At 43.5% G+C, this 22,610-nt stretch overlaps 1 protein-coding gene across 7 annotated transcripts in view; it reads left to right on the forward strand.

Moving 5' to 3' along the window:
* Positions 1-22,610, forward strand: part of TNPO1 (transportin 1) — a 560,536-nt gene that overhangs the window by 256,982 nt on the left and 280,944 nt on the right. For all 7 annotated transcript variants that reach the window (XM_033929167.1, XM_033929193.1, XM_033929150.1 and 4 more), the window contains exons 10-11: positions 8,141-8,201; positions 21,017-21,185. In XM_033929167.1, the coding sequence (XP_033785058.1) occupies positions 8,141-8,201; positions 21,017-21,185 (230 nt within the window). The remainder of the gene's footprint in view (positions 1-8,140; positions 8,202-21,016; positions 21,186-22,610) is intronic.

Here is a 22,610-nt window from a genome sequence, read left to right on the forward strand (position 1 = left end):
CATTCTCCTGTGACTTTTCCATTCTGTCCATAGTTCCTGGGTCTGGTTTCAGAACAATGTAATCCCCAGAAAGCTCTTTCCGATCTGCTACAGCTATGTCTACGTTTTATCACCTGAATCCTACCTTTTGGCAGGTTTGCACAGCCTGAGATAGATTCCGCCATGGTGCAGGTTTTCCAGCGTGGAGCCCTCCCTAGTGAAGGAGAGTGAATTTTCAGGACTCGCAGGATTGCAGGAGGCTGTTATATTACAAAATATTTTTTTCTAGTATCCTCAGGTAGCCGAGTGGTGGTGGCCACTTCCTTAATGGCACTTGCTTGTCATTCAATGCCTCCTCTGTGGAAATGCATGGCTGTCCTCTTCTGGTGCTGGTTGGTGGCTGCGATGCTGGATGACCTTTATGATCTCATTCGAGTTTTTAGTGCTTTTTCTGCTGGTGAAGAGTCTGAACATCGTACTTTTTAAACTGTCTGTGGATGAAGACGTTGCCTCAAGGATCCCCGAGGTACAGCTACACGATGGGAGGGCTGTCATTGAGTGAGAGTACCCAAGAAAGGGACTTGGGGGTAATAGTGGACAAGACAATGAAGCCGTCAGCACAGTGCGCAGCGGCCGCTAAGAAAGCGACTAGAATGCTAGGTATAATCAAGAAGGGTATTACAACCAGAACGAAAGAAGTTATCCTGCCGTTGTATCGAGCGATGGTGCGCCCGCATCTGGAGTACTGCGCCAATATTGGTCGCCGTACCTAAAGAAGGATATGGCGATGCTCGAGAGGGTTCAGAAGAGAGCGACACGCTTGATAAAGGGTAAGGTGAAATATTGGAGAAACTGGGGCTCTTTTCCCTGGAGAAGTAGAGACTTAGAGGGAATATGATAGAGACTTACAAGATCATGAAGGGCATAGAGAAAGTGGAGAGGGACAGATTCTTCAAACTTTCGAAGACTACAAGAATGAGAGGGCATTCAGAAAAATTAAAAGGGGACAAATTCAAAACCAATGCTAGGAAGTTCTTCTTCACCCAGAGGGTGGTGGACACCTGGAATGCGCTTCCAGAGGGCGTGATAGGACAGAGTATGGTTTTGGGGTTCAAGAAGGGATTGGATGATTTCCTGAAGGAAAAGGGGATAGAAGGGTATAGATAAAGGATTACTATACAGTTCCTGGACCTGATGGGCTGCCGCATGAGCGGACTGCTAGGCATGATGGACCTCTGCTCTGACCCAGCAGAGGCATTACTTAGGTTCTTATGGTCTTATTCTTGTTGGTGTAAGTCTGGATGACCTCTACTCATGTGTTAGTGCCATCCTACATTGCTCCCTGTGAACCAGTTTTGCTAGACATCAGGAGAGAAGCGTCGTTCTCTTCGTTCCACCCTTCGGTGTCGTCAGGGATACTCAGATTTTTCTTCCTAGAGTCATTCCCAGAGCTACAATCACGTTATCCCAGTTCCAATTCTAGGCATCCTTAGGTTCCTGTGTAGTGGCTACTCCTCACACAAAGAAAAGAAAGCCTGAAAAGAAAGCATGGTTCCCTTACTCGCAGGCTGTCTTCTACTGTTTTGTCAGGAAAACAGGATTTTCGTTGGACACTCTGGGTTGGTTTTTGGACTCCAGCAAGTCGACAGCAACAGAGTGATTTTCTGTAACATCTCTTACTCTTCAGGTTGCTGGACCCTGTTCCAGTCCACGAATTTGGGCTTAGATGGATATTCCTTATTCCTCATGCCAGATAGACTCGGAGAATTGAAGACATATTCTGGTTCTACAGTGGAGAATTGAAGACATATAGTCGGTTACCCACTTCTTGAGAATTCCCTTTTTCCAAATGGAAAATGGTATACACGGTGCTTGCTGCTGTTTCCAGTGACTTTGGATCTCCCAGAGGTTTCCTCCATATTTCATTCTGTCCAGAGCAACGTAGGTTTCTGCGTTTCCATGTTCTACAACTACATTACCGGTTCTCGGCTCTGCCTCTTGGCCTCATGACGGCTCCCGCATTTTCATCGAAATGATTGTAGTTGAGGCGGCTTTCTGCCAGGAGGGGGTCCACATCACCCTCCTTGGGACAGTGGGTGCTCTGGGCTCTGTCTCGTTGGTTGTATGAAGGTGTGGTGGGGATGGTAATGTCTCTGCTGCAGGCATTGGCAAGTTAAGAAAGATGCTGGGTGTCCCCCCCCCCCATTCCCTATAGTTTCTGGGGCTTCTCTTTGTCTCTAGACAGGGTCATGTATTTCTTCTCAGGGCAAGTAGACAGAATTTTAATCAACAGATAGAATTTTCTTGGACTGTCCAGTTCTCTTGTCCTGGTTTTATTTGGAAGTTCTGAGTCTCAGGTAGCCTCCTTGGAGGCGATCCCCTGGATCAGAGCACTCATGCACCATTGATGGGAGTCCCTCCTATCATGGTGATCTCCACTAAGTTTTTCTCCCTTCAGAGGCTGCTATCCTGGACGGAGCCAGGTAGCAGCAATTTGAGCTGGTGGCTTCAGGGGTGATTCTTGGCTAGGGCAAGGTTCTTCGGATTTCAGAGTGGATAACTTCGTACGGATGCTAGCCTGTTGGGTTGCGGGCTCATTGCATGACCCACTCCATTCAGGGGCAGTGGACTCCTAGTCCGCAACATTGGTTCACCTATAGTCTGGAGCTTCGGGAAATTCGGATGGTGCTACTTGCTCTCCAGGCCCTTGAGAAAGACCAGCAGTACAAGTTTCTTTGATGCCATGGCGGGTGGCGTATGTACTTCACGAGGGAACTCTAGTGCTCTCTTTTGGGATAGAAAGCTCAGCAGTGTTCCCCTGGGTGGAAAAACTTCTTCTGTCTTTCTTGGTGGCCCTTGGAACTGGAGTTGACTATGTTCCGGAAGTCTTCCTCGACTCATAGTTCCTGTTCTCAGGAGCTTGGTTCTTCTCACAGGAGCTGTTCCATTTGCTGTTATAAGAGCTGGGGTTTGCCCCAGAGGGTCTTGTTTGGCTTTGGCAGAGATCTCGAAGGCTGGGCGCCTTTTCGGTCAACGAACAGCTCTGAAGCTAGGACCAGATGCCTTGTTTTGCTTACGAGTATGATGTTCCCTCCGTGGCCTCTGATTGGTTAGGTTGTCCGCTGGACAGTAGCATATCCTGACCTGGTGTCTCTAGTGGCTCTGGATTGGCCTTGCTGTCCATGGTATGCGGTTCTCTTACATCTTCAGCAGAACGAAAGGCTCTGGCCCCCTTTTCTTTGATATCTTTTCAGTCAGGGACTGGTGTTCACGGAGAACCCTCGGTATTTTGGTCTTATGGCATGACTCTTGAGTGTTCAGCCTAGATGATGAGCAGTTATTTGGAAGTAGTTTTCTCTACTCTTTTGTGCTCATAGTTCCCTGTACTATGACTTCTTCTGCCAAAACATGGTAGGCTTTCGCACAGTGTCATGCTAGGAATTGGGTGGAACCTGAGAAGGCTCCCAGTTCTGGCTTTCCTTTTGGAGGGTTTAGACAGAAGTCTGGCAGTAGCCTCCCTGAAAGTTCAGGTTGCAGGCTTTGCATGTTTTCAAACGCTCTGAGGCACTAGTTCGCTTACTGCTCTTTCAGATGTGACCAGGTGTATGTGAGGTGTGCTTCGTCTGCATCCTCCCTTGCGTCTTCCTTTCCCTTTGTGGATCTTAACATCATTTTGCAGGGCCTTGGTGAGGCCCCCTTTGAAAGAGCGTTTTTCTGGTCACCATTGTCTCTGCATGGTGTATTTTAGAGTTCTTTTGTGCAGGATCCCCTTTCTCTGTGTTTCGGAAGTGGATTTTTTTCTCTGTACTTGTACCGTCCTTCAGGTGGTCTCAGGAGATTAGGTTGCCGGTATTTCATCCGACAGATTCAGAGTGCAAAGATCAGATCTTCCACAGTTTGGATGTCCAGAGGGTCATAGTAACATAACATTGTAGATGACGGCAGATAAAGACTCGAATGGTCCATCCAGTCTGCCCAACCTGATTCAATTTAAATTTTTTAAATTTTTTTCTTCTTAGGTATTTCTGGGCAAGAATCCAAAGCTCTACCCGGTACTGTGCTTGGGTTCCTACTGCCAAAATCTCCGTTAAAACCTACTCCAGCCCATCTACACCCTCCCAGCCATTGAAGCCCTCCCCAGCCCATCCTCCACCAAATGGCCATATACAGACACAGACCATGCAAGTCTGCCCAGTACTGGCCTTAGTTCAATTTTGAATATTATTTTCTGATTCTAGATCCTCTGTGTTCTTGCTCCTTTATTTGTAAAGGACAATTGAGTTCAGGCTGTCTGATCACGGTGTGCCTCACCGTGGTAGGCCGGCGTCTAAGTCCTTGATCATTAAATGGATTAGAATGCTCATTCCCGCAACTTCCATCACCTGTGGCAAGCAGCTGCCAATCTCATTTACAGCATTTGATGAGAAATGTGGCTACGTTGTGGAGGGCATCTTGCGCAATTCATCCTGATGAAATTTGCAGGGCAGTTTCTTGGTCCTTTCTTCATACTTTTGCCCGGTTTTACCGAGTTGTGGCAGTGCATTCTGATGCCATTTTTCAGGACCTCGGGTTTGAGGGCAGGTTGTTCTGTCCATCCCTAGCTACCGTGGCTTTGGTACTTCACCTAGTGTGGAATCCGGAAGGGACGTAACAGAATGGAAGATTAGGTTTGTACCTTTGATAATCTTCTTTGTTAGTCCCTGGAGGATTCCATATGATCCACCCTCTCTGTATTCACTCAGTTGTTTGGAGTAGCCTGCTCCTTTCTGCCTTGGTTGCTCACATTACAGGCTTCAAGATTTTCCAGCCAGTTGCCAGATGCTGTGAGGAGATTCTGTGAGTATACACATTACCAAAGGCCTTTCTTGGGGTGCTCGCTGCACACAACAGGTTTGTACTGCATTAACATCAGAACATAAGAATTGCCACTGCTGGGTCAGACCAGTGGTCCATCGTGTCCAGCAGTCTGCTCACGCGGCGGCCCCCAGGTCAAAGACCAGAGCCCTAACTGACATCAACCCTACCTGCGTACATTCCGGTTCATCAGGAACTTGTCCTACTTTGTCTTGAATCCCTGAAGGGTGTTTTTCCCTATAACAACATTGAGAAGAATGTTCTAGTTTTCCACCACTCTCTGGGTGAAGACCTTCCTTACATTTGTATGGAATCTGTCCCCTTTTAACTTTAGAGAGTGCCCTCTCGTTCTTCCTACATTGGAGAGAGTGAACAACCTGTCTTTATCTACTAAGTCTATTCCCTTTAGTATCTTGAATGTTTCGATCATATCTCTCTCAGTCTCCTCTTATCGAGGGGGGAAGAGGCCCAGTTTCTCTAATCTCTCGCTGTACGGCAACTCCTTCAGCCCCTTAACCATTTTAGTTGCTCTTCTCTGGACCCTTTCGAGTAGTACTGTGTCTTTCTTCATGTATGGCAGGGGTGTCCAATGTCGGTCCTCGAGGGCTGCAATCCAGTCGGGTTTTCAGGATTTCCCCAATGAATATGCATGAGATCTATTAGCATACAATGAAAGCAGTGCATGCAAATAGATCTCATAAATATTCATTGAGGAAATCTTGAAAACCCGACTGGACTACGGCCCTCGAGGACCGACATTGGACACCCCTGATGTATGGGAACCAGTGCTGGACTCAGTATTCCAGGTAAGTATTCCAGGTGTCTTTCTTGGGGGGGGGTTTCTCCAAGTACCGCCCTGGACATCTTGTATTCGTGTATAAGATTTTTGTTACCAACATGCATCACCTTACACTTATCCACTTTAAACCTCATTTGCATGTCGCAACCCATTTCTCGGGCGTGTTTGTCGTGTTGCAGGTCTTCGCAATTCTTCTGTGTCTTCAATACTCTGAATAGCTTCGTATCGTCTGCAAATTTAATCACCTTGCTCGTTGTACCAATTTCCAGGTCAATTATAAATATGTTGAAGAGCACAGGTCCAAGCACCGAATCCTGTCGCATCTGCTCGTGACGCTTTTCCAGTGCAAGTATTGTCCATTTACCCCCACTCTGTTTCCTATCCGCCAACCAGTTTTTTATCCACATGAGTATGTCACCCTCGATTCCAAGGCTCGCAATTTTCATAGTAGTCATTCATGAGGGACCTTGTTGAATGCCTTCTGAAAATCCAGATATACAATGTTGACCGGCTCGCCCTTGTCTAACTGCCTGTTTACTCCCTCGAAGAAGTGCAACAGGTTCGTAAAGCAAGATCTCTCCATGCTGGCTTGTCCTCATCAGATTGTGTCCGTCAAGTTGATCAATGATGTGGTCCTTTATCAGCGCCTCTACCATCTTTCCCGGTACCGAGGTCAGACTCACCGGTCTGTAATTTCCCTGATTTCCTCTTGAACCTTTCTTGAAGATCGGCGTAACATTCACCGCTTTACAGTCTTCTGGAATCCTTCCCGATTTGATTGACAGATTGGCTATCAGTTGAAGCAGTTCAGCTATAGTCCTTTTTCAGTTCCTTGATTACCCTCGGATGGATGCCATCGGGTCCTGGGGATTTATAATTTTTAAGCCTATCAGTCTGCCTGCATACCTTTTGTAGACTGACCGTCATCCCTGTCAGTTTCCCTCAGTGTTACTTCTGAGTTGGTTTTGTTCCTGTTTCTCACTTGTTAATATTTTGCAGAGCAAGCCAGTTCATATTTTACTTGTGTTGATAGGGATTATCCCCTGTATCCCATTGTCCTGGATTTGCAGGTATGTGTTTGGCTTTGGGACTGAGCTAAGGTTGTTTGCTGACCTCAGCTTAGGGGGGGTAGCTCATGTGTTAAGAAAGATGTGGATTTCTGCAACACCCAGTCTGCGTCTTGGGATTGAATACCTAGCGTATTGAATCCTTCAGGGACTAACAGAAAGAAGATTATCGAAGGTATAAACCTAATCTTCCATTATAGTAAGTAAAGCATTTTAACACACATTTCTCATAAATTTGTGGCCAAATATGCACTTGGGCACAGCAGGGTGGAGTTGGGATATATTATACTCGTAACCATTTTGATAACAAATTTACATCGGTTCTAAATGTGTATGAGTTTGTGTATTACTGGGGTGAAGCTGTCTCATTGTACCTTTTTTATAAAAAGACATTTGTATCCTTCATAAACTAAATGACTATAAACTGTTTTAAATATGCATTTAGAAAAATTGGGACTTATGATTAAGGTCAAATATATTTTATTGAGCTGAACAAGAAATCAAGCAAATACACTAAAAGAACTGCAAACAAGCGCAAAGTTTTGTTTTACAAAACCCCACACACAACTCCCCCCCATCCTCCCATACCTCCCCCCCCATGTCCTCCTTCCAAGTACAACACCAACAGAGGGGACTTATGATTATAATAAGATTACGAAATGAGTGTTGTGTTCAGCACTAAGTGAAATTGCTGCATTTGTTGGACGTGATTTACTATACTTTATATGATCTTACCATACTAAAAAAAAATTAGAATATTCATATGAATTATTAGTATTGAGTACATTTTGAATAGTAGATGTTATTTGGAATTATATGGCTGAAGTATGTTAGAGAGGTTTTAGTAATTAAGCTTTTCACTTGAGATTTGAGAGAGAGGCCTTTATAAAATAAGCATATAAGTTCTTTTTAGTAACTTGTACATTGGTGTCCTTCTTATAAAACTTGCCTCTAGGTGGAGCATACATAGGTAGCAATAAATAAAGGATGGGCTTAACAAACAATCACCTTGTATTTGGAGGAAAATTGCTTATGGAAAAATGTTTTGAGACTAGAAGCTATTCTTTCTAGACTAGTGGCTATAACGAGCAGATAGGGAGGAGAGGCTGATACATTAACAAAAAAAGGAATAATTTAAAGTTGGTATTGTATAATATATTACATTAGACAATTTTGGGGGATATTGTACAATTTTCCACTAATATATACAAATACAGAGTTTATGGTAGACAGTATAGCCAATTATATTTGATGAGTAACTTGGTAAACAGCAGGTTTTGGAAATAAGCCCTTCAATTGGAGCATTACTGGAAGTGTGGTGTTTGTTTAATTTTTTATTTTACTTGCTTTTCTAAAAATATTAAATCTATATTTACTCTTAAAGGATTATAAAAGTTGTCTGTAGATATGAGATTTTAATTTAATACCTATTCATTTTTAGGTTGATACCTGTGTTGGTGAATGGCATGAAGTATTCTGAAATAGATATTATATTGCTCAAGGTGAGTGAGATTTTAGCTGTCTTTATCAATTTTTGATTGTTTTCCCAGTAACAACTGCAGTGCAAGAGAGTTGTGAAGTATAAATAGTTAAAAAAAAAATTTACAAGTAAGAACATTGTAGTCCTTTGTGTTTTGGGGAAATTTTTCCTAGTTTATTTTTAAGCATTCAATTGTGACTTGACTCTTGAATGATATAGAAAGAGAGGAATAAGATTCCATGACCACTTACTTGGCATTTGAATTTTGCTATGAGGGGTTTTTTGGTCGGTGGGGGGGGGGGGGGGTCACTCCACTTGCCTTTTTTAAAATAAAAGTTCAGAGTTCAAATTTATTTGATATGCCACCATACACTGATAAGACATCTAAGCGATGTACAATAAAAATCCATAATGGGGAGACTGGGTATAGGGTCATTCCACACCAATTGTACAAATTTTTAGAATGATCCCTACCTTACCACCTCCAATTTCAGTGAAAATCTGGCTTGATAAACTAAGCCCTGCAAAGTTTCAACTTCGAAAACATGAAATTCATGTAGTAAGAGGTGCCCAAATAGAGGCACTAAAATTTTTGTGAGTGTCGTACAAAACAAATGGGCAGCTTTCAAGGACCTCCCATACACAGAGTATTGCTAACATCAGCCTGAAATTTAATATACATTAAACTTTTTGTACTTAGTCTAGAGTTTTGAAACTCTAAAAGCTTATTAAGTTCTCTTCTAATGTCTCAATGCCAAAGTTAGCCTAAAACTCAATTCGCTAATTTTTGGCTTCATCTTTGGGGTGCCATAGATTTGTAACAAATTTAAGTGGTGACTTCTCACTTGGTACACCTACTTGCACAACTACTGATTATTATCCATCTGTGAAAATTTCAAGGCCTGCTTTTGTTTATTTGCAAAAATACTGCAAGTCAAACAGAGCAGCAAAAATATTAACTAATTTTATCCATTTTTGAAACCTTGTATTGACACCAGCAATCACTTTGGTTCAAAAAGCATTGGATAGAGAGCAACTTTTTCTCTACCAGATATCAAATTTTCAGCAGGGTGTTTTTTTGTATAGGGAAGAAATTTGCAATTGAATTCAGATAGTCTCAGCAACGTAACTAACTCAGCAACGTAACTAACTATTTAAAAGTATTAATTGTATTTGTTATTGGAGATTTCTTCAAATATTCAAGTTGAATTATGAAAGAACTTTATACCACACATAATTTACTGTATATTGTTTGTTTTAAAACTTAATTGTGGCACAGGGCTATCCCAAATCTTCTTTCTTGATTGAGTCTAGCAGACTCAATTTCTTCTTTTGAAACAAACAAAAACTTGATTTTTGTCAAATTTTGGTCCAGCATTCAGCTAGCCTGATGGGGCGGTTTTCACAGGTTTTGGGGCTTGGCACGATGGGTAATTCCTTCCGCCAGGCTGTGGACCCTGCACAGGCTCATAAAAGCTAATTTTAGCTACCTTAGTGTGACCTATGCTCCAGAAGCCAGACACCTTTTCAACATTTTTGAAAGTTTTGCACTCTGGATTTCAGACTACTGTGTTCTCCGCCTGTGCAGTCCCAATTTGCCTATACGGCATCTTTCAGTGTCATTACTCTTTTGGACACGTTCTAGACTCACGCTGCCACAATTCTTGTGCTACCTTACCCTGATCTAGGGGATCCGGATGCAAATGATTTGCTTGCTGACCTCTTATTTACAGGTGCAGCGCTTCTTGGGACAGGAGATCTGTGGATCCTTCTGGGGTTTTGGGAGCCTGTAAATGCTCTCACGAGCCTGCGCCTATTTGAATTTGCGGTTTTTTTTCCAGACCTTTCTGAATCTCTTTGGTCACTCAACTGGCTCCAGCCACTTCTTCTTCCTGGCTTTTTAATGCATACTTTCTACCTTCCCTGGTATCCCGATATGTGTTTTCTGGTCTTGGAGCAATGCCATGCTGGGATTTTATGACAAGTGAGTGTCGGCAACTTTTGGTTCAGCCCAGGGTAGATTTTGGTAGCTCAGGTGACAAAATGCACATTTCCTCCCAATGTGGATGGTTTAGTAGTTGAGGATATACAGGTACCATGAGGAGGTTGTCCTAGGAAGCTGTTTTAGGCATTAAAGGTGCTTTGGCGACATTTTGTATCGTCTGTCACGCTCAAAAGCGCACCCTGGTACGTGAGGCAGTGGTTCCCTCTCCTCAATTTTGTCTTCGCGGGCACAGTTTCTATGCCGGATACAGTGTATGCCCTTATGTGAGTTTGACTCGGGTGTCATAGTAATCCATCTCTGCCCATAGTGGACTGCTGTTTCCAGTTCCAAGGCTTCGTTGGCTGGGCTGCCTTTTCAGGAGCTGTGATTGTTTGGCATCTGATTTTAATCTATATACCGTACGTATGACATAACTCGATGTGAACGCTAGTGGTGCATAAGCTTGGTTGACAAAAAGTAGGCGTGCTATAGCACACATGTGGTGGAAGACTCCTGAGGCAGGCCAGTTTGGCCGAAACATGTACATTTCGAGTCATTGAGCTTTTGAGACGTTTTTTGGGACAAATAAAAGTACATTTTAGAATCAAATTGAGTCCACCATTTTTGGATGTCAGATGTCAGCCTTTGGGGCTGGGGAGCTCATTGCCATTGTTGTCCTGTTCAGGTTGAGCACTATCTCAGTGACAGTGGTCAATCAACTGGTTGGAGCTCGGAGCCATTCGACTAGATCTGTCAGGATTACAGAAGATGCTGGTGGGTCAAGAGATCCGGGTCTTCTCCAATAGTTCGACAACAGTAGCTTCTGTCACTCGCCAAGGAGGAACCGAGAGCACTTCTCTGGCTTAAGAAATCTGTCTAATTTTTCATTGGATGAAGCATCTTGCACTAGTGCTGTTGGCAGTGCATATGGTAAGAGTAGACAACATTCAAGCAGACTTTTTCATCAGACAGACTGGATCCAGGCGAGTGAGTTCTGTCCCCAGAGGCGTTCCAAACGACAGTGAGATGCTGGGGAAGACTCTGCTTGTATCTCAGGGTCATGACAAGAAACAAGTAAGCAGATCACTTCTTCAGTCAAAGATCCTAGCATTGAAGTGAGGGGCTCGGCGCATCCGTAGATTCTCATGTATGTTTTTCCTCTTTGGCCATTTGGCTGAGCCCTTCAGAGGATCGCGGCTCTTCCAGGCTGTCATTTTGGTAGCTCCAGATTCTCTTTAACAGTCCATGGTATACAGAGTTGCTGTGCCTGCGCAGAGATGTAGCCTTTGGCTGAGCATCTCTCCAGACTTCCTCACGCAGGGTCTGGTATCCATGGAGGATCCGGGTCACTTTGCTCTTCCGGCTTGGCTCTTGCGAGCACAGTCTTAGAGCAACTGAATATTCTGCCCTGGTTGATAATCTTCTGAAATCTACAAAGTTGTATGTATTGTTGGCTTAACACTACGTGCATGGAAGGCTTTCCACACTTGGTGTTCACAGGTCCAGGTAGACCCTTATTCACCTCGCCATTAAGGGTGTAAGTCCTGCATGGATTTTGACTGCCCAGGTGCATGACTTTGCATTTTTTGGCATTGAAGCTGAGTTGCCAGGACTTAGACCAGCGCTCCAGTAGAAGTAGGTCGTGCATCATGTTGTCGGGCATTGAATTACTGTCTGATGTGCTTTTGCCCACTACATTGCTTAGTTTGGCGTCATCGGCGAATAATGTTATTTTACCTCTGAACCCTTCCGCCAAGTCTCTTATATAGATGTTGAACAGGATCGGGCCCAGGACGGAGTCCTGAGGCACTCCTCTGATCACCTCTGTCGTTTTGGAGGGGGTGCCGTTTACCACTACCTTCTGAAGCCTACCTCCAAGCCAGTTCCCAATCCATTTCGTCAATGTGTCGCCCAATCCCATAGAACTCATCTTACTCAGCAACCTGCGGTGTGGTACGCTATCGAATGCTTTGCTGAAGTCCAGGTAAACGATGTCCAGGGACTCCCCAACATCCAGCTTCCTCTTCACCCAGTCAAAGAAGCTGATCATGTTGGATTGGCAGGATCTCCCCTTAGTAAATCCATGTTGTTGGGGATCCCGTAGATTCTCCTCTTTCATGATCATATCCAATTGGCGTTTGATTAGAGTTTCCATTAGTTTGCTCACTATTGATGTGAGACTCACTGGTCTGTAGTTTGCCGTCTCCATCTTGGAGCCTTTCTTGTGGAGTGGAATGACGTTAGCTGTCTTCCAGTCCATTGGTACGTTACCTGTACTAAGGGAGAGATTGAAGAGCGCAGTTCCGCCAAGACATCACACAACTCCCTGAGCACCCTGGGGTGTAGGTTGTCAGGCCCCATTGCCTTGTTAACCTTGAGCTTTGACAGCTCGCAGTAGACATTACTGGGTGTAAACTTGAAATTACTAAACGGGTCAACTGAGTCAACCGTTGTTTGTAACTGAGGGCCGAGTCCCGGCGCCTCGCAGGTGAAGACTGAGCAGAAGTATTCATTTAACAGTTGGGCTTTTTCAGAGTCCGTTTCTACATAGTCGCCGTCTGGTTTTCTGAGACGTACTATCCCGTCTGAGTTCTTATTTCTATCGCTGATATACCTGAAGAAGGATTTATCTCCTTTCTGGATGTTCTTTGCTAGAGACTCCTCCATGTGGAATTTGGCCTCCCTGACGGCTTTTGACTTGGCCAGATAGTCTACTCTAGAGTCCAATTCCCTGATTGTTTGTAAGAGATGAATGCTTTTTTCTTCTCCTTGATGAGGTCCGAGATTTCCGCAGAGAACCACTGTGGCTTATTGTTCCTACTCTGTTTACTTACTGATTTAACATAGCGATTTGTTGCTTCCTGAATGGTGGCTTTCAAAGTCGACCACATTTCTTCCATGTTATCGGTTTCTGCTTGGCTTTGTAGCGCCTGGTGAACGAAGTCTCTCATTTCTTTGAACATAGTAACATAGTAGATGACGGCAGATAAAGACCCGAATGGTCCATCCAGTCTGCCCAACCTGATTCAATTAAAAATTTTTTTTTTTTTTTTTTTCTTCTTAGCTATTTCTGGGCGAGAATCCAAAGCTTTACCCGGTACTGTGCTTGGGTTCCAACTGCCGAAATCTCTGTTAAGACTTACTCCAGCCCATCTACACCCTCCCAGCCATTGAAGCCCTCCCCTGCCCATCCTCCTCCAAACGGCCATACACAGACACAGACCGTACAAGTCTGCCCAGTAACTGGCCTAGTTCAATCTTTAATATTATTTTCTGATTCTAAATCTTCTGTGTTCATCCCACGCTTCTTTGAACTCAGTCACAGTTTTACTCTCCACCACCTCTCTCGGGAGCGCATTCCAGGCATCCACCACCCTCTCCGTAAAGTAGAATTTCCTAACATTGCCCCTGAATCTACCACCCCTCAACCTCAAATTATGTCCTCTGGTTTTACCATTTTCCTTTCTCTGGAAAAGATTTTGTTCTACGTTAATACCCTTTAAGTATTTGAACGTCTGAATCATATCTCCCCTGTCTCTCCTTTCCTCTAGGGTATACATATTCAGGGCTTCCAGTCTCTCCTCATATGTCTTCTGGTGCAAGCCTCCTATCATTTTCGTCGCCCTCCTCTGGACCGCCTCAAGTCTTCTTACGTCTTTCGCCAGATACGGTCTCCAAAACTGAACACAATACTCCAAGTGGGGCCTCACCAATGACCTGTACAGGGGCATCAACACCTTCTTTCTTCTACTGACTACGCCTCTCTTTATACAGCCCAGAATCCTTCTGGCAGCAGCCACTGCCTTGTCACACTGTTTTTTCGCCTTTAGATCTTCGGACACTATCACCCCAAGGTCCCTCTCCCCGTCCGTGCATATCAGCTTCTCTCCTCCCAGCATATACGGTTCCTTCCTATTATTAATCCCCAAATGCATTACTCTGCATTTCTTTGCATTGAATTTTAGTTGCCAGGCATTAGACCATTCCTCTAACTTTTGCAGATCCTTTTTCATATTTTCCACTCCCTCTTCGGTGCCTACTCTGTTACAAATCTTGGTATCATCTGCAAAAAGGCACACTTTTCCTTCTAACCCTTCAGCAATGTCACTTACATACATATTGAACAGGATTGGCCCCAGCACCGAACCCTGAGGGACTCCACTAGTCACCTTTCCTTCCTTCGAGCGACTTCCATTAACCACCACCCTCTGGCGTCTGTCCGACAGCCAGTTTCTGACCCAGTTCACCACTTTGGGTCCTAACTTCAGCCCTTCAAGTTTGTTCAACAGCCTCCTCTGAGGAACTGTATCAAAGGCTTTGCTGAAATCCAAATAAATTACATTAAGCATATGTCCTCGATCCAGCTCTCTGGTCACCCAATCAAAAAATTCAATCAGGTTCGTTTGGCACGATTTACCTTTTGTAAAGCCATGTTGCCTCGGATCCTGTAACCCATTAGATTCAAGGAAATACACTATCCTTTCTTTCAGCAACACTTCCATTATTTTTCCAACAACTGAAGTGAGGCTCACCGGCCTGTAGTTTCCTGCTTCATCCCTGTGACCACTTTTATGAATAGGGACCACATCCGCTCTCCTCCAATCCCCAGGAATCACTCCCTTCTCCAGAGATTTGTTGAACAAGTCTTTAATAGGACTCGCCAGAACCTCTCTGAGTTCCCTTAGTATCCTGGGATGGATCCCGTCTGGTCCCATCGCTTTGTCCACCTTCAGTTTTTCAAGTTGCTCATAAACACCCTCCTCCGTGAACGGCGCAGAATCTACTCCATTTTCTCGTGTAACTTTGCCGGACAATCTCGGTCCTTCTCCAGGATTTTCTTCTGTGAACACAGAACAGAAGTATTTGTTTAGCACATTTGCTTTCTCCTCATCACTCTCCACATATTTGTTCCCAGCATCTTTTAGCCTAGCAATTCCATTTTTTATCTTCCTCCTTTCACTAATATATCTGAAAAAATTTTTATCTCCCTTTTTTACATTTTTAGCCATTTGTTCTTCCGCCTGTGCCTTCGCCAAACGTATCTCTCTCTTGGCTTCTTTCAGTTTCACCCTGTAGTCCTTTCTGCTCTCCTCTTCTTGGGTTTTTTTATATTTCATGAACGCCAACGTGTCCTTGAATTTGAGGACCTTGGTCAGTGTGGTAGATTTAGTGAAACCTTTCCTGAGATTGAACCATACCATGTTGTGGTCACTGGAGGCCAATGTTTCGCCCACCGAGACCTCTGTGACACTTTCTCCATTGGTAAGTATCAGGTCCAGTATTGCCTGACCCTTGTTGGTTCCAACACTAGTTGCCTGTCTTGCTCCTTTCAAGGAGTTTAATAGCTTCCTGCTGCTGCCGGAAGCAGAGGAAAGTGTGACCCAATCCACATCAGGCATGTTGAAGTCACCTAACAATACTGTGTCCCCACGCAAGGTGATATTTTCTATATCTCCAATTAATTCCATATCTAGGTCATCCTGTTGTCTTGGGGGTCTGTATACTACCAAAAATAAAAGAGAGAAAAAAAATCAATACAAAAAGAAGGGCAAGACTAGTCAAATCAAACTCAGAATCTCTCACATTCAATAGCATCAATGATAAGAATATAAATATAATAGACGTTGAAAAGCAAAAAAGTATAATTGTCTAAATACACTTATAAACAATACTCAAAAACTTTATTCATTTCAAAAGTCACAATATGAAAATAATCACAATATCGAAAATATCACTATCTAATTAGGCTTAATATAAAATCAATGTATAAATATGTAAAACAACAAGCCCCACAAACAGAGGACGTAAGCTTCATGAGCATGAAAAGCAAAAAAGGGATCCCAAGAGAAAAAATCCTCCCCCAAAAGCATAAAACAGCAAAAGCTGAAACAGAGATAAACACACCAAAGCTCTACCAATCCTGAAAACAATCTTGCAGACAGTTAAAAAAAAAATGTTCAAAAATAATGAAGTGAATAAAGGCAGATACTCAAAAATGGTGAAATAGATAAAAACAGCACCAAACATATGAAGCCAATGTGAAGAATAAAGAGGCAGCTCAAAAGAGCACAAAAACAATCATTATAAAAAAAGCATCAAAATTCAAATGAAGATCAAATGAGGATACTGAAAGTCCAAACAAACTTGAAATGGAAGCAAGCACAAACAAAGTGCAAGCAAAAGTCCTTAAAGCGAAGCACCACAGAAACATTAAATATTCACAGTCATGAAGCCCACAAACTATAGGAGGCAGTTCCTTATCGTAATCGATCTTCTTAATTCCTTCTTCCTCTTCCTCCTTCCTTGACACAGGCTGTGTTTCAAGCTTTCTTTCTCAAAAGGAAGAAATACCATGGGCAGAAAGTCAAAGCACGGCTCATCAGATACATGACTTGCTGTCGCCACGCAAACGTCATCTACGTATACTATGCCAAGATGCAGGCATTTGTCCTTCCCTCTGGCCAAATTTACCCAAAGGGATTCCCCAGTGTACTGTACATCTGTGATTCTGGTGACCCTAATGTCATCTTTAGTATATAATGCTACACCTCCTCCCATTTTGCCCTCCCTGTCCCGGCGAAGCAAGTTGTAACCCGGTATGACCATGTCCCACCCATGGGAATCCGTGAGCCAGGTCTCAGATATCGCCACCACATCCAGGTCGGCATTTCTCATTTTTGTTTCCAATTCCAGGATCTTGTTTCCCAGACTGTGGGCGTTGACGTACATAGCCCTCCATGTTGTGTTTATGTTATGTCTCAGTGGGGACCTTCCTGCTTTAGCAACTAGAACACCTTTAGCATTATTTGCATGTCTCTTACTTTCCCTAAACCCAGAGCTACAGCGTGTACCTGTCCCGGACTCCCCAGACTCAGAACTACAGTGTGCTCCTATCCCTGACTCGGAAATGTGTGTACCCTGTGGGGGTATTTCCGCTTGGGCTACTTGAACTCCTTTAGTACAATTTGCAATGTGTGTACTCTTGCTGGACCCAGAATTGCAATGTGCACTCCCCCTAGACCCAGAATTATAATGTGACCAAAAATTAAAGTGTTTACTTACCTCAGTCTCAAAAAAGTATTGACAACTTAGCTCATCAGGTATGTTGTTTATGCCTGTACCCTCCCCCAACTTACCTAGTTTAAAGCCCTGTGAAGTAGGCGGGCTAGGCGGTGTCCAAGGACGTTCTTCCCTCTTCTGGTCAGGTGTAACCCGTCTGGTCCCTGCAGTCCTTGCAGCGCCTCTCCATGGTGCAGGAACCCAAAGTTCATCTCCTTGCACCATCCCTGCAGCCAGTCGTTCGCCCTCCGGAGTCAGTCGTTTGCCCTCACATGTTATGGGAGGCTCTCCATGTTTGGGTATTAACTGTCGAGGGTGCTAAACTGCACAGTGAATTACTATAGAGGCAGAGTGAAAAATCTGAAGTGGAATCCTTCTGCAAAAATGCGACTAAAGGGAAATAACCCTACTGTCTAGAACAGGGATCTCAAAGTCCCTCCTCGAGGGTCGCAATCCAGTCGGGTTTTCAGGATTTTCCCCAATGAATATGCATTGAAATCAGTGCATGCACATAGATCTCATGCATATTCATTGGGGAAATCCTGAAAACCCAACTGGATTGCGGCCCTCGAGGAGGGACTTTGAGACACCTGGTCTAGAATGTCTCACCTATCTACTAGAAAAGAGCTTACCAGGTTAAGTACATAATTTTTCTTTCATTTTTGTAAAAAAAAGTTTATGGGTAAGCCCTGAGATGGTGATAAGCTGTTTTTTTAGCACTAAAATTCACCCTTCAGTAGTCATCCTGCATTTTTCCAAATTTTTTTTCTTGGTTCTCAAACTTCTCCAAATCACCTTGTTTTGCTTTCAAAGTGTCAGGGATGAAGTCCTCTGATTTTAATACCCCTATATCATGCATTGTTTGCAAAAGATGGGTGGCTGAAGAGCATACTTGCACCACATGCTGTGCTGAGCAAAACAGGGAGGCAGGAACTTTGAGTTTAGCTCCTACGTTGCCTCTGTGACATGGCACATGGTTTTTGAGTTTATCAGGGGATCGAAAATGCCCCCAGGAGCCCTAGAACAATGACAAGGTATGCCAAACTAGCATAGAGGCCCCACACCCCAAGAAGAGGCGTAAGGAGAATTGCCCACTTAGGCATTTACCCCAGATTTCATTCATCTGGCAATAGCAACGGCCCAAGAACCGAGCCCTGCGGGACACCACTCGTGACCCTCCTCCAGTCCGAGTATTGGCCCTTCACTCCCACCCTCTGTTTCCTACCCGCCAACCAGTTTCTAATCCATCTATGTACATCTCCTTCCACCCCATGGTTCTTCAGTTTCCGAAGTAGGTGTTCGTGGGGTACTTTGTCAAAGGCTTTTTGGAAGTCTAGATATATGATGTCTATGGGGTCACCTCTGTCCATCCGTTTGTTAATTACTTTGAAGAAGTGCAATAAGTTAGTTAGGCACGATCTCCCCTTGCTGAAACCATGTTGGCTGGTTGTCAGAAGTTTGTTTCTTTCAAAATGTTCGTCGATGTTGTCTTTTATAAGTGCTTCCACCATTTTCCCTGGAACCGAGGTCAGACTCACCGGTCTGTAGTTTCCCGGGTCACCTCTTGATCCCTTTTTAAAGATGGGCGTAACATTGGCTATCTTCCAGTCCTCTGGGATCACGCCTGTTTTCAGGGATAGATTGCAAATTTGCTGCAGAAGTTCCGCTATCTCCTCCTTTAGTTCCTTCAGAACCCTTGGATGGATTCCGTCTGGACCCGTGGATTTGTCAGTTTTTAGTTTTTCTAGCTGCTACGCACGTCTTCTAGGCTCACTTCCATGGATGTTAGTTTTTCTGTTTGATCTCCCTTGAAGATTTGCTCAGGTTCTGGTATGTTGGATGTGTCTTCATTTGTAAATACAGACGAAAAGAACATGTTAAGTCTTTCTACTATTTCTTTCTCTTCCTTCACCACTCCCTTCCTGTCTCCATCGTCCAGCGGTCCCACCTCCTCCCTGGCTGGCTGCTTCCCTCTAACATATCTAAAGAACGGTTTGAAATTTTGAGCTTCCCTGGCTAGCCTCTCTTCATACTCTCTTTTGGCTTTTCGAACCACACGGTGACATTCTTTTTGATACTTCCTGTGCTCTTTCCAGTTGTCCTCAGTTTGGTCCTTTTTCCCTTTCCTGAATGAATATTTCTTATTTCCTATCGCTTCCTTCACTATTTTAGTTATCCACACCGGGTCTTTTGTTCGACTCTTTTTGCACCCCTTTCTGAATCTGGGGATATACAGATTTTGCGCCTCGCTCACAGTGTCTTTGAAAAAAGACCAGGCATGTTCTACCATTTGCCATTTTCTGGAAGTGTTCCTAAGTTTCTTCCTTACCATTTTCCTCATTGCTTCGTAGTTTCCTTTCCTGAAGTTGAAAGTCGTCACTATGGTTCTATTTCCTTTCGGTATTCCTACTTCGACCTTGAACGTGATCATATTATGATCGCTGTTTCCCAACAGTCCTACTATTTCCACTTCCTTTGCAGGTCCCTTTAACCCATTTAGGATTAGATCCAGAGTGGCATTTTCTCTCGTCGGTTCTCTTACAAGCTGCTCCATGAAGCAATCTTGTATAGCCTCCAGGAATTCTGTCTCCCTAGCGCATTTTGAGCTTCCAAGACTCCAGTCTATCCCAGGATAGTTGAAGTCTCCCATAATAACCGTGTTACCGCTTTTGCATTCACGCTTCATCTCGTCTTCCATTTCTTCATCGATATCTCTGGTTTGCCCAGGTGGTCGATAGTATAGACCCATTTTTATTTCAGGCCCTTTCCTTCCCAGTATTTTAACCCATAGCGATTCCAGCTTGTTGTTCGTCTCTGCTTTGTCCATTTTTGTCGATTGTATGCTTTCTTTTATGTATAGGGCTATTCCACCTCCTTTCTGTCCTGACTTGTCCTGGCGATAGAGCTTGTACCCTGTATCCCATTTGTTCATTCCACCACGTTTCAGAGACTCCAATGATGTCTATGTCTTCTGCATTGGCCATGGATTCCAATTCCCCATTTTGTTTCTTAGGCTCCTTGCATTAGTATATATGCAATTTAGATCCTGGTATTTTCTTGTCTTCATTTCCTTTCCCTGTGCTTCAGTCTTTAGTTTATTCTCTTGAGTTCCCTGACTTCCTCCTCAATGTGTCTCTCGTTCATGAAATCTTCAGCTGTCCTGACTGGGTCCTCAGTAGTGTAGAGTCCTTCAGCTGAAGATTTCATGAACGAGAGACACATTGAGGAGGAAGTCAGGGAACTCAAGAAATTCATTGAGGAAGCCTACAGGAGGAGGGTGGAAGAGAACGAACTTCAGATGGAAGACGAAGTTACACCAACACCAACATGGAAGGGAGAAGAAGAAGCAGATGACCTCAAAGAAGACGCCCACAGAGGAGCATCACACGAGGGGGAGAAAATGGCTGGTCGATGCCTAGAAGAAGAAAAAAAGAACTTCCTAGCATTTGTTCTAAACCTGTCCCCTTTCAATTATTCTACTAAAGAATCTAATTATTCTACATTTGTGGTGGTATAATGTACTCAGATTTCTATTCCATCTTGGCACTATCAGATGACACCATCTGCTTAAGTATCTCACTTATCCTGCTGTCTACAGAGAACAAATGTTACAAGTAAGTAGTTTTGCTTTATATTTTAATCTGTCTTTTACTACCCTTTATTTTCAATGTTTGTTCTTCCAAGTGCTAATTAAAGCATCCAGATCACCTGTCTTCCAGGATTTTAAGCCCTGTATGAAAAGCAGTTCAATCACTAACTGATGGATTTTTCAGGTACGTTTTTCTCTGTTGCAGGGAGATGTTGAAGAAGATGAAGCTATTCCTGATAGTGAGCAAGATATTAGACCACGTTTCCATCGATCACGGACTGTTGCTCAACAACATGAAGAAGATGGTATTGAGGAAGACGGTGATGATGATGATGAGCTTGATGATGATGACACCATTTCTGACTGGAATATAAGTAAGTCAATTATCTGTACCATATTTTACATTTTGTTTAAAAATCATGTATCTTCAGGGGGTTAAAATGTATTCAGATTTGTACAAATATGACCTTCAGAGGCTGAAAAAAGGTTCCAATTTTTTTTTAATACCAAACTTGCAGAGAACAATCTTGTATACTATCTAGTTGATTTCACCACAAGACCTCAAACACCCAAGGCACTAATTCAACATTATTATTATCACACTCAGTTTTGAGCCTGTTAACTAAAATTAACATTACTTTGTGTATATGCCTAAACAAAGACTGATGATGAACACATCACCCCTATAAGGGCACGAAAAAATGTTGAAGTAGTGCAGTGGGTGTTTGAAGTCTTGTGGTGAAATCAGCTAGATACTATACAAGTTTGTTCTCTGCGAGTTTGGAACTGTTTTTTGAACAACTTAGATTTTCCCGTTTAGTGGATTTAATTTTTTTGAATAGCCACAATGAATATTTAAGCTGCATTAAGTTGCCACTGCCAAAAATTTATTTAGGCCCTAAATACTGATTTTATTTATTTATTTTTTTTTCATGTGTGAAGACTGTTCTACATGTGGGAAAGATCTTTTATAAAATTACCCTTTGGTATGCACCCATACAATTCATATGCAGTGCAGACATGAAGGCTGCCAAACAAGTAGAGAAGGCCTCATCAAAGGCAAGGCAAATGATGGGATGTATTAATAGAAGCTTCATCAGCCGTAAACCTGAAGTCATTATGCCACTCTATAGAACCATGGTGAGACCCCATCTGGAATACTGTGTGCAATTCTGGAGGCCACATTATCGGAAAGATGTGCTTCGAGCTGAGTCGGTCCAGAGGATGGCCACTAGGATGGTCTCGGGGCTCAAGGGTCTCTCATACGAAGAAAGACTGGGCAAACTGCAGCTCTATACCCTAGAGGAGCGCAGGGAAAGGGGTGACATGATTGAGACATTTAAGTACGTCACGGGTCGTGTCGAGGTGGAAAACGATATATTCTTTCCCAAGGGACCCTCGGTCACAAGGGGGCACCCGCTCAAACTCAGAGGAGGAAAATTTAGTGGTGACACCAGGAAGTATTTCTTCACAGAAAGGGTAGTAGATCACTGGAACAGACTTCCGGTGCAGGTGATCAAGGCCACCAGCGTGCTCGACTTCAAGAATAAATGGGATATCCACGTGGGATCCCTACGAGGGTCGAGTTAAGGAACTAGGTCATTAGCATTCAGACTTAATGGGGTGGGTCAATAGAGTGGGCAGACTTGATGGGCTGTGGCCCTTTTCTGCCGTCATCTTTCTATGTTTCTATGTTTCTAATTTAATTTCTTAAAAACATTTAATTTCTTAAAATGTTAATGTCCTTTTATTTTTACTATTTGTACAACGCTTTGTATTTCTGGATAAGCATTTAATCA

This window comes from Geotrypetes seraphini, chromosome 1 (genome assembly GCF_902459505.1).
Source record: "Geotrypetes seraphini chromosome 1, aGeoSer1.1, whole genome shotgun sequence".
Taxonomy (NCBI): domain Eukaryota; kingdom Metazoa; phylum Chordata; class Amphibia; order Gymnophiona; family Dermophiidae; genus Geotrypetes; species Geotrypetes seraphini.